Raw genomic sequence first — 14,846 nt, 5'->3', positions numbered from 1 at the left:
ATATGCTTAATAAATATTTATTGAATTGCTATGACTATAATGTTCAAAAAGAGAATCACACCATGCATTCCAAAACTAAGTAGGCATTAAATTTGAATCATCAGCTGTTTTGGATTATCTGTGGGACTCCTCCCCACTGTTAAGGTGGTAAATTAAGATCTTACTGCATCAGCAAACTCCCCAAATCTGAGTAGTATTTGGTTTCCACTGGGCTAGCTTACTATATGCCAACTATGGAATATTTAATTTTAAAGCTAATGCTTAGCATGATATCACATATTGTCCATTATTGTTCACTAATCCAATAACATGGACTCTTTCCAGAGTAGTATATTAGCTATTTACTAACTGATCTCTTCCTCCCTTCCCCTCCCCTCCCCTCCCCTTCCTTTCTTCCTTCCTTCTTAACTTTGAATGTCATATAAGGATGTAAATGCCAAAAGGCAAGTATCTTGACAATACTGCAAAGTCTAAAAACTTCCAAAAACAATGAGTAGATAAGCAGCTTTGGAGGATAGACCCTTGACCTTATGTCTGTAATATATATGGTCCATCTTCCCTGCTCTTGAGCTCTCTGTATTGCACCACGTCAAGATGACACAAGCTTCAAGATTTTATTCATTCATTCCGTCTAATTCCCATAAAAATTAAAGTGGTTTGATTCTGGTTCTAACAAACATAACAATACATCACCATGCTTCATATGAGGTCAAGTGAATCTAAAAGCGTATATACAGGCCCTAACGAGCCGGCCGGCCTGCCCGGCTCCCCTCCCCGGCCCCGACGGGCGGGCCGGTGGGCTGCCCTGAGGAAGGGGGAGGGGAGGACTGGGCCGACCGGCAGTCAGACTATGAGGCCGAACTTCTGCACGGCCCCCCAACTGCACGTGGAAGAGCTCGCGGTTGGACCTGGCCTTTTTCAGGTTGCCGCGGGATCCAGCCGGATGCCAGAAGTGCATGGAGAATTGTAGGAGAGCCGACTTAGAAGATAAAACACCCGATCAACTAAATAAACATTATCGATTGTGTGCCAAACACTTGGAGACTTCTGTGATCTGTAGGACTAGTCCTTATAGGACAGTTCTTCGAGATAATGCAATACCAACAATATTTGATCTTATCAGCCATTTGAATAATCCACACGGTAGACACAGAAAATGAATAAAAGAATTGAGTGAAGATGAAATGAGGACACTGAAACAGAAAAGAGTTGATGAAACTTCTGAACAGCACCCAAAACATAAGGAACTAAACAACAGCAGTGCTCAAAACCCCAGTGCAGAAGAAGAGGGTGAAGAGCAGGAGGAAGACATTTTACTTTTAACCCTTGAAGAGAAGGAAAACAAAGACTACTTCAAATCTTTATTTGAAATTTTGATTCTTATGGGAAAACAGACCATACCTCTGGATGGACATGAAGCTGATGAAATCCCAGAAGGTCTCTTTACTCCTGATCCCTTTCAAGGCCTGCTGGAGTGCCGGATCCATTCTGATGAAGAGGTTCTGAGAAAGTGCTGTGAGACAACAGCAGTGAACACATTGTTCTGTTTGAAAACACAGCAGAAAAAGGTGCTAGAGATCGGGGGGGCTGCATTCGAGAGGAAACCCTCAGGGAAGTGAGAGGCTGTCACTTCTTTTCCATCGTCCCTGACGATGTGGTGGACATAGCAGGGGAAGAGCACCTGCCTGTGTTGGTGAGGTTTGCTGACGAAGCTCACAACCTGAGAGAGGAATTTGTGGGCTTCCTGCCTTATGAAGCTGATGAGCTGATCTCCCTGTGCTATGTGGCTGCTTCCCACTAGCTGTCTACTTTACATTTGGTAGTGTATATATGTCCATGAAAATACCAAAGAGACTTTTAAAATAGGCTTTCTCTTATATTTGATATTTGAAAAAGATCTGTAAGAAATTTGAATATCTTACAGAAAAGTGTAAGGTGTATACGTAGGCCACTTAATCACTGACTATCTTGACCTGTAGGCCCCCCGTTGAGTACATTAGTCATTGATAATCTGCCTGTTTTTTTTTTTTTTTTTTTTTTTTTTGCGGTATACGGGCCTCTCACTGTTGTGGCCTCCCCCGTTGCGGAGCACAGGCTCCGGACGCGCAGGCTCCGGACGCGCAGGCTCAGCGGCCATGGCTCACGGGCCCAGCCGCTCCGCGGCATATGGGATCCTCCCAGACCGGGGCACGAACCCGTATCCCCTGCATCGGCAGGCGGACTCTCAACCACTTGCGCCACCAGGGAGGCCCAATCTGCCTGTTTAAATGGCCCGTTTCACCTCCCATACTTTGGAGACCTAACTGTTCTTCCAGAAGATAGCATTGAAAGTACCATGTTACACTCTGTGATCTCTGCTAATGGCACTTTGGAATTGTATTAGTTAAGTCATTTTAGACATAACATTTATCACTGTGGATCCAGTTGTCAGGTATTGAGTTATCAGTTCTTTGAAGAAATAAATTGTGAGGAGGTATGGGAGGAAGGAATACTTTTTATAAACATTACAATGAAGCTCATGACTGACCTTTGAATATTAGGAGTTTTAAGTATGCTGTTAAAAATCTGTAAGGGACAGTTAAGAAAATTATCAGACTGTAATAGAAACATGTGAGCTCGCCAAACAAGGATTTCAGTGTAGATTCTGTCTTTATCAAATGAAGCTAAAGGAACAAGTTATAGTTAAAGTGTGAATGGAAGAGCCTTCCCTTGTTGTTCCACATCCGGTTGTTGCTGTTTGCGTTCCTTTACTGAGGCTACATCTTCATAAGCTTTTTGGCAGGTATATGTTGAACACTTCTGTTTCATGGTCAAGACAGGATCAGAGGCCATGGATACTGACAACTGATTTGTCTGTTTTCTTCTGTCTTTTTCCATGACTGTATCTACTGCCTCATCTTGATTTACAAGCAAAACCTACAAAACCTACAAAAATAAGTGTTTTGTGGTTTATCTAGGAATAATACAAAAAATATTACTGTTCTTTTTGGTGAAGAAAATCAATTTTGTATAGTTTATTTCAGCCTAAATAAAATGTGTATTTTGTTTTAAAAAATAAAAAATAAAAGCATATATACATACACGCACTCACCACACACACACACACACTTGCACACGTTTTAAATAGATAACCAGTTATCTATTTAACAATGCAAATCAGAAAGATCACATGACATTTCTAGTCTTGCTTCACTTTATGACTGGCAGGTTGCCTGTAACATAGTCTGTAATTGGGAATAATTTTTAAGATATATAACATGAAACTAGTTGTTTCTGAATAAAGCAATCAAACAGGATTTTGTCAGATAGCATCTGTAGTAGGAAAAATAATACCAACAATACAGATATCACTGCTTAAGAAAAGAAGACAAATGTTTAAATAAATATGTCATCTTGTCTATATAGCTATATTACATAAGTTGGCCCATATATTTTAGTCCTGTTTAATGTTAACAAGTTAATCACTGTAGAAATAATGACCAAGAATGAAATACTCAGGAAGTTGAAAAGTCTAATGCATGGCCTTCCACATCAGGGGAAATTTTTATTACAGACATAAATGTAACTTAAAATTTAAAATTTTAGTCTTTTATTAAGAAAAATCTCTTTTTATTATCAACAAGACAATTTTCTTCCCTCTTAGTGAAGCTTTACAAATCTCTCAGCTGAACTATTTTAAAGCTCTTCTGGTATGCTCTTTTGTATTTGAAATATCTGTTGCTTGAAATTAAATTCAGTTCTAAAATAGCAACTATATCATCTCCTAACTACTTCCCATTAGTAAGAGCAAACTCCAGAGATTAGTAAGGCAGCTTTCATGTGCCTGAAAAAGAACCCTATGGATGTTTCAAACAAAAGACTTGGCTGCTCATTAAGGATCAGTGCATGTATATTTGTAAATATTAATGCCAGGAAAACATGAAATCTGGAAAAAAGAAATCCTTACACTGTCTAGGCTAAATCTAAGCAGAGTTCAGATTTTGCCTTTCAACTTTATTTCTTGCAGGGCTGTATAAACACTTAGCTCATTAACATTGGCTTAACTCTCCCCAAAGTACAAGTGGATTCTGGAGAAAGTAGATAGTATAAATGAGCTCTCTTCAGTGCTGAGGTTTTTAGGCACTTGTTCTTTGAAAAAAAAAAAAAGGTGAAGTCTTACTCATGAGATAAACTCCCTCATCTGTTGTCATGATTGACAGGTCCATTTGGTTGGTTGTATGGGGGAAGGGAACAGGAATGGGGCCTCACTCAGGGCAGAGTCCTCAGGTTTGGAGCTGTTTTGTATAATTGGCCACAGGTGTCTTCTATTGCCATAAATTCTCCTCAGACCAGCTTTTTCAGATTTTAACTTGGGCAACAAGTACTCTTCCCCAAGCCTCAACAGAGTTAGTTTTTAAGTACGGTTCTATTCCCTTGGTAAAGCCCCTTTTGAGATGCTAAATTTAGCACTGCCAATCAGAAGAACAGGTGGTCTGCGCCGCTACCAAATAGGTCCCGCTCCCATCATGCTTTCCTCGGAGAGCCAATCAGCCAGCGCCCTGCCCTGAGATGTGGGGCTGTCAGCAGATCTGGCAAATATAAGGGCTGGGCCCGACCCTGACCCGTGAGCAGTCGTGCATTCCCAGCCTCGCCTCGGGTGTAGGGATTGCATAGAAAAGCAAAACTACACAGTCTTGACTGTGTAGTTTTGTTTTTAAGTTTAGAGGCTCACCGATTCATGCTGGAGATGGTCGAAAAAACCAACTCTAGATAGGACGTCGTTTCAGAAGCAACCTTGGGCTTAGTCCCACCCTTTTTGGGCACTCCTGAGAAATCAGGTGAGCAGCATCTTTTCTTTCTTATTAGTAGAGTCCCTTCCTTATCGATTTCTAGTTCCCCATTTTCTTTGTATGCTAAATGCCTATATAGAGCTGTTTGTCTAACTACTTGGTGCTGGTTCTGATCCTCTATTTGAATCTGCTTGTTAAATTCTGTTTTGAAATATGTGAAGGCTTTTCCTTTCAAAAGTTCGATGCTTTAGCGTATCAGCAAGGCAGTGATTCAAATTGTTTGAATGCACCTAATATTCTAAAAGTATTAAAAGTTGAGGTCTGAAATGGTGATAGAAATGCTTGCTTCTTTTATAGACTTTTTTTGTTTGTTGAGAATGTTCAAGGTTATATTACTCAGTGATAAAGTGAGACACACCAAGAATAGCTCTGATAAAATGCATGTGGTATCAGCTACACCCTGATGACTTTTTAAGGGAATCAACTGCTGAGGTATCAGTTGCAGGACAGTGACAGAACACTTGCCTGCTGTCAGTCAACGCTGGAGAGTTTATTTTGGGAGCATGACATTTTAGATGCATACCTTCAGCCATAATTAGACAAAGGCCTCTCAAGAGCAAATGCTAAAGCAACAAAATTTACCTGAACAATAGGAATAGAAGACCTGTTTGGGCCAGTTAATTGCAATATATATAGAAATTTGGAAAAAAAGAAAAACTATATAACTGTTTTCTAAAATACTCAGAATTTCACTATGTGTTTTAAATCAACTCATAATCAAATTATGTGACATAATTGTTGATGCTAAGAAGGGTAAGAAATAATGTTTCAGAGACTTCTTATTTCAAATTATACCTTGATTTCCCATCTTCCTGGAATTAGATTACTAATTGTAAATGCCTATAAATATATAGGTATATAAAACATAAATGGTGTAAAAGAATATAGCTATTTTTAGAAGATGCACTCACTTAGAAACAGGAAGAGTTTGACACAAAAAGTTATTTTTGTGTCCTAAAGATAATATGCTACACTAAGAAGTTCTTGGCAACAGTTTCTTTTGGATATTATCTAAATTTTTCAAATATAAATGTTATTATCTCAGAGAATTCTAGTTTCATTTTCTTTATAACTAAGTAAAAAGTTACAATAAGGTACAGAATTAGATGATTGCTCCACAAACTTTTAATAAATAGAGAATTTTATGAAAAATAGTAATGAAGCAATTGACAACTGAGAATCTGCTTTTTATACCAGAATAGTGGCATAGTCACATTCAATAACAAGGTATTTATGTCTCAGAAATTTCTTCTCATAATCTCTCTAAAACTGATAGGCAAAGTACTTGCTTCCACTTAAAAAAACAACTGCCGATTTCATGTTAATTTCTTTGATTTTTTTCATATTTGTGCTATGAAAGCGTAGGTGCTTTCACTTCAACTGCATTTCAGACCAGCCTTCCATTTTTCAGAGTTTGCACATTGTTCCTTATTAAGAACTCAAGTCAGTATTTTTCTTTCAGATCTATAATAAATACTGGCCTGCTCAATTAAATTTAAACTTTCCTGAATATTCACTTCAACAGTAGCAACATTTACTGAGCAGTTACAATATGAAGAAATATTAAGGACTAAAAAACACGGTATGCTGTCTACAAAAGGTTTGCATAGTTGACCAGGCTTTCCAAACTTTTCAAGTAAGGAAAGAAATTGCAAAGTTCAAGTTTTTAGTTTTGGTGACTATTTGAAATAATCACCTGGATTACTTAAGGTAATAGTGCCTGAATCTATGTCAACTTTATAAATACAGCTACAGTGTCTGAAAAATATTGGGAGGAAGGAAATTTTTTAAAACAATTCTTTCTGACATTGAACCAATGAAAAGATTCGTTTTACACTTTTCACACATATCTTTTATTATTCGTCACTACCCCTAGCTTCCTCCAGCTTTCCCTTTCTCCCAACTCTCTCTCAGATTTCCCCACCTTTGGTAAGACTGAATTTCCCTCTTCGACCACTAGGGTACATTCCTTGCTCTGCTTGCTTCGATTTTTTTTTCCCATCCCCCCTTAGACGTGCTACTCTGTTAGGCTACAAGTCAACTCAGAGGCCAAATTCAGGACACAAAAGAGAAGGCCTGCCCATCACTCCGGGCCCACAGACGATCTGAGAAGCAACCCATTTGGAAAATGTGTGTCTGCCGTCTTCAGAGTACCTCCAGAATGGCCCTAAGCTGTGACCTTCTAATTCTTTTCTCTTCCTTTTCAGAGTGCCTAAAAAGATGACAACTCAAGCACCGACGTTTACGCAGCCGTTACAAAGCGTTGTGGTACTGGAGGGTAGTACCGCAACCTTTGAGGCTCACATTAGTGGTAAGCTCACACGTTCACACTGTCCCTTTGTCTTCTTTGCCTCCTGTCCATTAACTTGCTGTAGGACTTGACACCAAGTTTAAGCCTTGCTTTGACTTTGTGAAATGGGCCCACCTCTATGGAAGGGTCATTGTAAGAGTATACTGTTCACAGAGTTCCTACAAAATCTGAAAATATAATGGCTTGAAAATGTTTTATTCATATTTATAATTCCACAAAGCAAAATAATTAGCATTGGATTAAATTAGCTGTCAGAATCCAGCTGCTAAATAGGGCAAAATTTGGTCATTCTATCTTTGGATTCAGCTGCAGAGCCAGACTGGAAGCCAAGAACTCCAGCCCAATAGGGGCCAGTCATGGAGCTGCTGGGCGAGTAGCCTGTGTTCCTGAGCCTCTGTGGGTTTACGTGGAAAATAACAGTACAACTGACTTTCCTCAGTGGCAGAACTTTCAGTGATGAGCTAACTCCTAAGTATTTTATTATTTTATTTTCAATCTTTATTAAGTGATTCTAGTCAATGAAAAGATTTTCCAATCATTTTTAAAGGACACCCCAAAATAATATATGCCACTCTGGTTCACATATTAAAGAGAAACAAACATTAACCCTAGAATTGTATTTAACAGGAAGTTCTTCCGTCTCTTTTTTTTCTTCTTTTTCTTTATAACTCAGTTTAGGGATGGTTTTGAAAATGGATGATTTCTGGGACCTATCATCATGTGACAAAATGGGGATACTCTATGAACTATATTGTAAATAATCTCAAAATTATTTAATCTCAAATTTAATCAATATTTTCTCCTTCTGCAGTATTATAACTGGTCATGTAAGATTTTATGGATTAATTAAAAGTTGATGCTTGATGTACCTCTATGGTACACTGTTCCTCTTTTTCTTTTCAACTTTATGGCTTATAATAAAGATGTAAAATGAGATTTCCTTTTCCTTTCTCTTTCCTTTTATTTTCTATGTACCAATCTTATTCATAACTGGATAACACTTTATTTTACACTGCACAAATAACATATTCTTCAATTTCTATTGTATATGTATATAGAGACCAGTTCAATTCTTCTCTTGTATGATAATCTCTGACTTCCAAGTAATTTACTTATTTATCTTGTAACACTCAGTAACTTCTGAACTGAGCAGAACACATATGGCTTCAGTGGGAAGTTTGCCTGCTTGTGGAGTAATGGAATCTGGCTTCCTCATAACTCCTTGTTCCTTCACACTTTGTGCTAATACATTCTTAGAAAAACACCACTGAAAATATTTGAACACCCATGAATTCGTTAAATAAACTATTCACTTGGCCACGGTGGGAGATTGGCTAATATAAGGACAACAAAATAAACTTTCTCTCGCTTATCCTCACCTCCTCAGTTTAAGGAGTTAGATCACCAGCCTTCATGCCAAAGGCAAAATAAACGGGTGCTCTGAATTTGCCTCATGCCTTCTGAATGCAGAATTTTAGTATACTTAAAGCAGCCAGCCGTGTCCATGTAGTCATTAGCTCCGTGATTCATGGTGGGCGAAGAGAATTTGACTTTTCTACCTGCACCTCCAAGAATCCATGTTGTTCTGAAAGACTTGGTTCGGCATCATCTCTTATTGTATGAGAAGCTGCCCCTCCTTTGTATGGCATTTTTACTGAAGCACATTTGAAAGGCAGGAGAGGTCACGAAGACAGTGTCCCTGTAACCCAGAGGAGGTAGAGGGCTGAGCGTGTCCTCTTGTGCTTATTCGGCTGAACTTTTAGATCCCTTTGCCGCTTTTGTTCTTCACTTGATTTTGAAGAGGACAGCAGTCACTTTTTATCTCACAGTTTCCTTGACTCTTCATTTTTATAAATCTCTTTCATGATTTTAATGAAGTCTATTAAATTGCATCAGATAGAACCCTGGGCAGGAGGGCAGGTGATGGCAGTTCTAGTCCTCTGTGTGCCACTGCCAGCTGAGGGACCTTGGAAAAATCATTGAGCCTTTTTTGGCTTCAGTTTCCTCCCCTATAGAATGAAGGTGCTGGCCTCCACCTGAACCCACAGACCTTCCTAATGGTCTGTAAGTTTACACTTTTATCACACAGCTGTCAAATTTTCACTATCATTAAATAGCATGACTCTCTGGATAGCTTTTATGGTTTAGGACAAGGAAGTGAACATAATGGGACAGAACAGAGGACTTTGCAGTGCCCCAAACATAAAGATGAATTCTTTGTTCTCCAGGTTTCCCAGTTCCTGAGGTGAGCTGGTTTAGGGATGGCCAGGTGATTTCCACTTCCACTCTGCCCGGCGTGCAGATCTCCTTTAGCGATGGCCGCGCTAGACTGATGATCCCCGCCGTGACTAAAGCCAATAGTGGACGATACTCCCTGAGAGCCACCAATGGATCTGGACAAGCGACTAGTACTGCTGAGCTTCTCGTGACAGGTAGGCTTTAGGGGACCTGCCTGTCCCCTGCACCACCCCCAGAGGGCATCTCCAGGACCTGGGGTAGGGAGTCCCCCAAAAGCTACTGAGCACAAGCAGATGCATCTCAAATCTAGAGAAGGGCCCACTGGACACTGCATTGATAGCAAAGTTGTTTGTCTTTTGGAATTTGGTTTTCCTCAAAAAAGTGGCTGAGAACTAGTTCCTCTATACACATATTAAGCACTCAAAATTATATTAAGGAAATATTAAAAATCGTGTTTCTGAGCAAGTAGAAAGGCTTGGAGCCTTGTCTCTATGCCTGTTAAGGAAATATGCGTATCTCCAGGAATTCACACTTTAACAAGCACGTAGATGATTCTGATACCAGTGGTCCACAGACCACCCATTTAAGAAATACTGCTCTAGCCTATAACACTTAATAATGCTTCATTGCCTTTCCATTTCTAAAAACATTGCACAGTAAGCATACACAGAAATAGGGCAAATACTTGTTTATGATTCAAATGCAGGACACAGTTTCCCCACAAAAGTTACCACCAGTCTTCGTGGCCTCTGTCATTTTTCTCCATCCTTTACTTCTTTGTAAGACATTAGTACAAAGAACATTGCATTACTTCACACATTACATAACAATATCTTTCATGAGCTGCATAATGTTATATATGTTTATCCAATAAACTGTACGTTCAGCACTGTTTAAGTATAGGGCTATCATTGACCAAAACAGAAGGAACATCAGGTAACATCAGGTATGAACTTTAACATACATCCAGAAAATTCAGAAAGGGAAAATGCACAAGGTTGACAGCATCTGCTGTTGTTTATTACTCAAAAACATGTCAAGATTAATCCCACTCACCCTTCACATTTATTTTATTAAAAACTTCTTCCAGCATAATTAGCCAAAAAAATCCCCTTTCTGTAGCATCTAACATTAAATCATGTCATTATTTGGATTAACATTTTAAATGCAAGTACATATTTGGGTTATTTGAATACTGATTAAGTTAGAGACAATTTAGGATTTTTTTAATTTAAATTAAAATTTAATGATTCTGTAAGTCACAGGTGTATCCAGCAAACCAACCACTGGAATTCATTTTAGTGCAACTTCCTGAAATATGTAAAGTTACCTTAACATGTTAATATAGTGCTAGATGTGAAGTTGGGAGGAAGTGCAGGAAATATCCTCTAGAAATGTTATAACAAGATCTAGGCTTTTTCTTAAAAAAAAAAATGTGGTGGCCTAGAACAGCTAAACAAGACAAAGCAAATCAAATATGGTGGCGGGGTGCCCTCTGTCACCTCCTGGCTCTGCTTTTACTGTCATCTGATGGATGAGCTGGGCTCAAGGACAGTCAAGTGTGTTTGGTTCAGCTAGCCATTGCCTGGTTTGGACACCAGAGCTGTAATCATTTAAAAATAGATTGTTGGGAGTGCCCTGGCTGGCGCCAGTCCTAATTTTCTTCCCTTCCTGCTGCAGCGGAGACAGCACCACCCAACTTTGTTCAACGGCTGCAGAGCATGACCGTGAGACAAGGAAGCCAAGTGCGACTCCAAGTGAGAGTGACTGGAATCCCTACACCTGTGGTGAAGTTCTACCGGGACGGAGCCGAAATCCACAGCTCCCTTGATTTTCAAATTTCACAAGAAGGCGACCTCTACAGCTTACTGATTGCAGAAGCATACCCTGAAGACTCTGGCACTTATTCAGTAAATGCCACCAATAGTGTTGGAAGAGCTACTTCCACTGCTGAATTACTGGTTCAAGGTATGTGCTGGAGGTTGAGAAACAGGGAGCAGGGAAGGGGAAGGATTTAGGACCAAGTGGTGTCAGGGGCCTACCTGCCTGCCCTCTGAGGTCTGGGGATGCTGTGAGTTAAAATCAAAGCTGGCATTTCAACACCCATGAAAAGTCTCTGAGATTCTGCACAGGAGTTTAGAATCATTGAAGCAATCTGTGGTTTTTAGCCCTACTAGAAACTGGGAAGTATTTCAGTTAAGTCACCTATGTTTTCAAATTATTGGCAAGCGATGGAATTTTTTTAAAAAGGATTCTAATTAAATTCATATCTAATAATAAATATTTTCTATGTTTAAAGCTAATTTATATTCATACAAAATCCAAAACTTTCTGCATTTTTGCCCATTGGGACACAGAAAATCGTATTGACTTTGTAGTCAGAATTAACGTAATCCCTTTAAAAATGGGTCCTTGTGTTCCCTCTAAATATTTATCTTTCCCTTCCTACAGGTGAAGAAGTAGTACCCGCTAAAAAGACGAAGACAATTGTTTCGACTGCTCAGATTTCAGAAACACGGCAAACTCAAATTGAAAAGGTTTTTTTTGTTTGTTTTTTTTTAAATATATATTGTCAGATTTTAAGCCTTTCAGATTGTTTCTTCATCAACAATTCCTCCTCACCATGGGCTTCGTTTTTCTCTTTTACAGAAGATTGAAGCCCACTTTGATGCCAGATCAATTGCAACAGTTGAGATGGTAATAGATGGTGCCACTGGGCAACAGCTGCCACATAAAACACCTCCCAGGATACCTCCTAAGCCAAAGTCAAGGTCTCCCACACCACCATCCATTGCTGCCAAAGCACAGTTGGCTCGACAGCAGTCCCCATCACCGATAAGACACTCCCCGTCCCCGGTCAGACATGTGCGGGCACCGACCCCATCTCCCGTCAGGTAAAGCCTTTTAAAAGGGATCATTATGCATTTTTGAATTAGGTTTAATCCAATAAGATGAGATATAAAAGGAAGAAATAAGAAATGTGGGGTGTGATAAAGGAGGTAAACCAAAAAGACACTGGTTATGATTTTCACAAATCCTCACTGTCCACTGGTAAATTGGAGAACTTTATAAACTCTAATTCTGAATTCTTATTTGTATACCATTTAGTATCTGCTTTAGGAGTCAAGAAAAAGCACAGCGAAATGAGAAGAGCACAGAATTTAGGGTTGGAAGCCCTGCATTCACTCAGCTTGATTACTTGTTAAAATGTGACTTAGAAAATAATTATAATAATAAAATAATCACTAATATATACTGACCACTTTCTCTATGTCAGACATTTGATTGGCACTCTGTGTATATTATCTCATTAAATATTCATAGCAACCTCTAAGAATTATCACCCCTAATTTTATAGCTAGGTGACCAGAGCTAAAGAAGTTAAATAATTTGCTTAAGGTCTTAGTCGTGTCATTTGTAAATTATAGAGAAACACAGTAAGAATTATCTCAAGGTGTGTTGTGAGGGTTCAGTGAAATAATTAGTTGAAGGTATCTTGTAGATATAAAATAATTATACAAGTGTTCTTCTGCTCTAATAATAAGTAAAACCTTCTAAATATTTTGCTTATGTTACTTTGTCTAGAATATAAAATGGATTTCTATTAGGTTTCTATGCTTAGTTAATATGGAGGTATATTAGAAAGTAAGACTGTATCATCAGGGCTCAGAAACTATTGGGTTGGCCAAAAAGTTTTCGTAACCTTTTACAGAAAAACCTGAACGAACTTTTTGGCCAATCCAATATATAAGCAAGTATAAATTATCCATAGCAAATTTGAAACTTTGGGATTTAGCTTAACATGCTGAGGTTTTTTTACATGATAAACTGATAAAAGGGGAAAATTTGGAGTAAATAAAAAAGTGTTTCTTGACCAATTTAATTTTTTAAATGTAGAGAAAGTTCCCCTGCCACGAAAAATTTTAAAAGAAGAATAATAAGTGGATAGTTGATCTAAAAAATATTCAAACTTATTGTGAAGTTACTGTAATCAAAACAGTATGGTATTGGTAAATGAATAGAAAATACATGGGGAAAGCAGAACAGAGGGTCCAGAAGTAGAATTCAAGTATCCAGGAAATTCAATGTTTAATCAAAGTGACCTTTTAGTTCAGTGGGGAAAAGGATACTTTACTTGATAAAGAATGCTGGCCCAGTTAACTATCCATTTGGGAAAAACGGAATATAAACTTCTACCTACACCATTTACAGAATAAATCTCAGCTTGAGTAAAGAGCTAAATTAAAAAATAAATCACAAAAATAAAAGGGAAGAAAATTTGTGAAAACAACTGTAGGGAAGAGCTTTTAAAAATAGATTTACAGGGCTTCCCTGGTGGCGCAGTGGTTGAGAGTCCGCCTGCCGATGCAGGGGACACGGGTTCGTGCCCCGATCCCGGAAGATCCCACATGCCACGGAGCGGCTGGGCCCGCGAGCCATGGCCGCGGAGCCTGTGTGTCCGGAGCCTGTGCTCCGCAACGGGAGAGGCCACAGCAGCGAGAGGCCCGCGTACAGCAAAAAAAAAAAAAAAAAAAAAAAATAGATTTACAGACTCAACAAGATAAAAATAAAAATTTATGTATGGCAAAAGCAAGGTCCTTGCTACACCAAACAGTGTATTTGTGAAAAAAATTTAAGGGTGCCTCTTCCTCGAGATATGTCATTGCCTCTGCCATAAAATATTAAAACAAACATACAATGGCTACAGTGTGAATTGTAGAAGCCTAGAAACAGTGCATAATCTACACAACTGTACATGTTGATGCTGGATAAGACCCTATAAATAAGCAAATGCAAACCGTGGATCTCGGGGGAAATGTTTGCAATACTTATGGCAAAGGACTAATACACTAGATGTATCAAAAAGCTTCCACAAATTAATTATTAAAGAAAAAACAAGCAACACAAATGAAACAAAAATTGACAAAAGACAAGCATTTCACACCAGAGGCAATGTAATGTCCAACAAATATATGTAAAAATGCCAGATATTTTCCAGTCTTTATTATAGTGGCCACTTTAAAGATATTGGTAAACACTCATATGAAGCCTTGACCAAAAAGCTAGTTTTAAAAACGTGTCTGGCTATCAAAAAAAGTGTTCTATCTCAGGCTAACTCTAAGTTTGCATACCACGAAATCACAAGACAGGCCACATGTGATTTCTGTGGGAGATAACAACCTCACCGTATTTTTAATCCAAGCCTAAGAGTCATTTAGAATTACAGAGCTTCCCTGATTCTATGGAGTATTTTGACTGTCTTAGAAGTACTGAGAATTCATTAATAACAATCCCAATTATTTAGCCCCCCAAATTTGCTTTAAAATAAGAAATTTAAATATCAATTTGTGGAGAAAATAATGGTTATCCAGGATAGGCAATTTCCTAAAATGTCTCACAGTCTGATCTTGATTTTTGTTGTAGAGAAAGGCAAACATATTTCATTGAATAAGGTGCATTGTATCTAG

General features: G+C 38.6%; 1 protein-coding gene and 1 pseudogene across 5 annotated transcripts in view; both read left to right on the top strand.

Annotated features, from left to right (window-relative positions):
* Nucleotides 1-694: 694 nt before the first annotated feature.
* LOC132494764 (52 kDa repressor of the inhibitor of the protein kinase-like) lies at nt 695-7,000 on the top strand (annotated as a pseudogene).
* A 49-nt stretch (nt 7,001-7,049) lies between these two features.
* TTN (titin) overlaps nt 7,050-14,846 on the top strand; it is a 283,231-nt gene continuing 275,434 nt past the window's right edge. For all 5 annotated transcript variants that reach the window (XM_060105903.1, XM_060105901.1, XM_060105902.1 and 2 more), the window contains exons 1-5: nt 7,050-7,140; nt 9,369-9,572; nt 11,059-11,346; nt 11,830-11,915; nt 12,028-12,272. In XM_060105903.1, the coding sequence (XP_059961886.1) occupies nt 7,050-7,140; nt 9,369-9,572; nt 11,059-11,346; nt 11,830-11,915; nt 12,028-12,272 (914 nt within the window). The remainder of the gene's footprint in view (nt 7,141-9,368; nt 9,573-11,058; nt 11,347-11,829; nt 11,916-12,027; nt 12,273-14,846) is intronic.

This window comes from Mesoplodon densirostris, chromosome 8 (assembly GCF_025265405.1).
Source record: "Mesoplodon densirostris isolate mMesDen1 chromosome 8, mMesDen1 primary haplotype, whole genome shotgun sequence".
NCBI lineage: Eukaryota > Metazoa > Chordata > Mammalia > Artiodactyla > Ziphiidae > Mesoplodon > Mesoplodon densirostris.
This window is presented reverse-complemented; position numbering and strand designations above follow the sequence as displayed.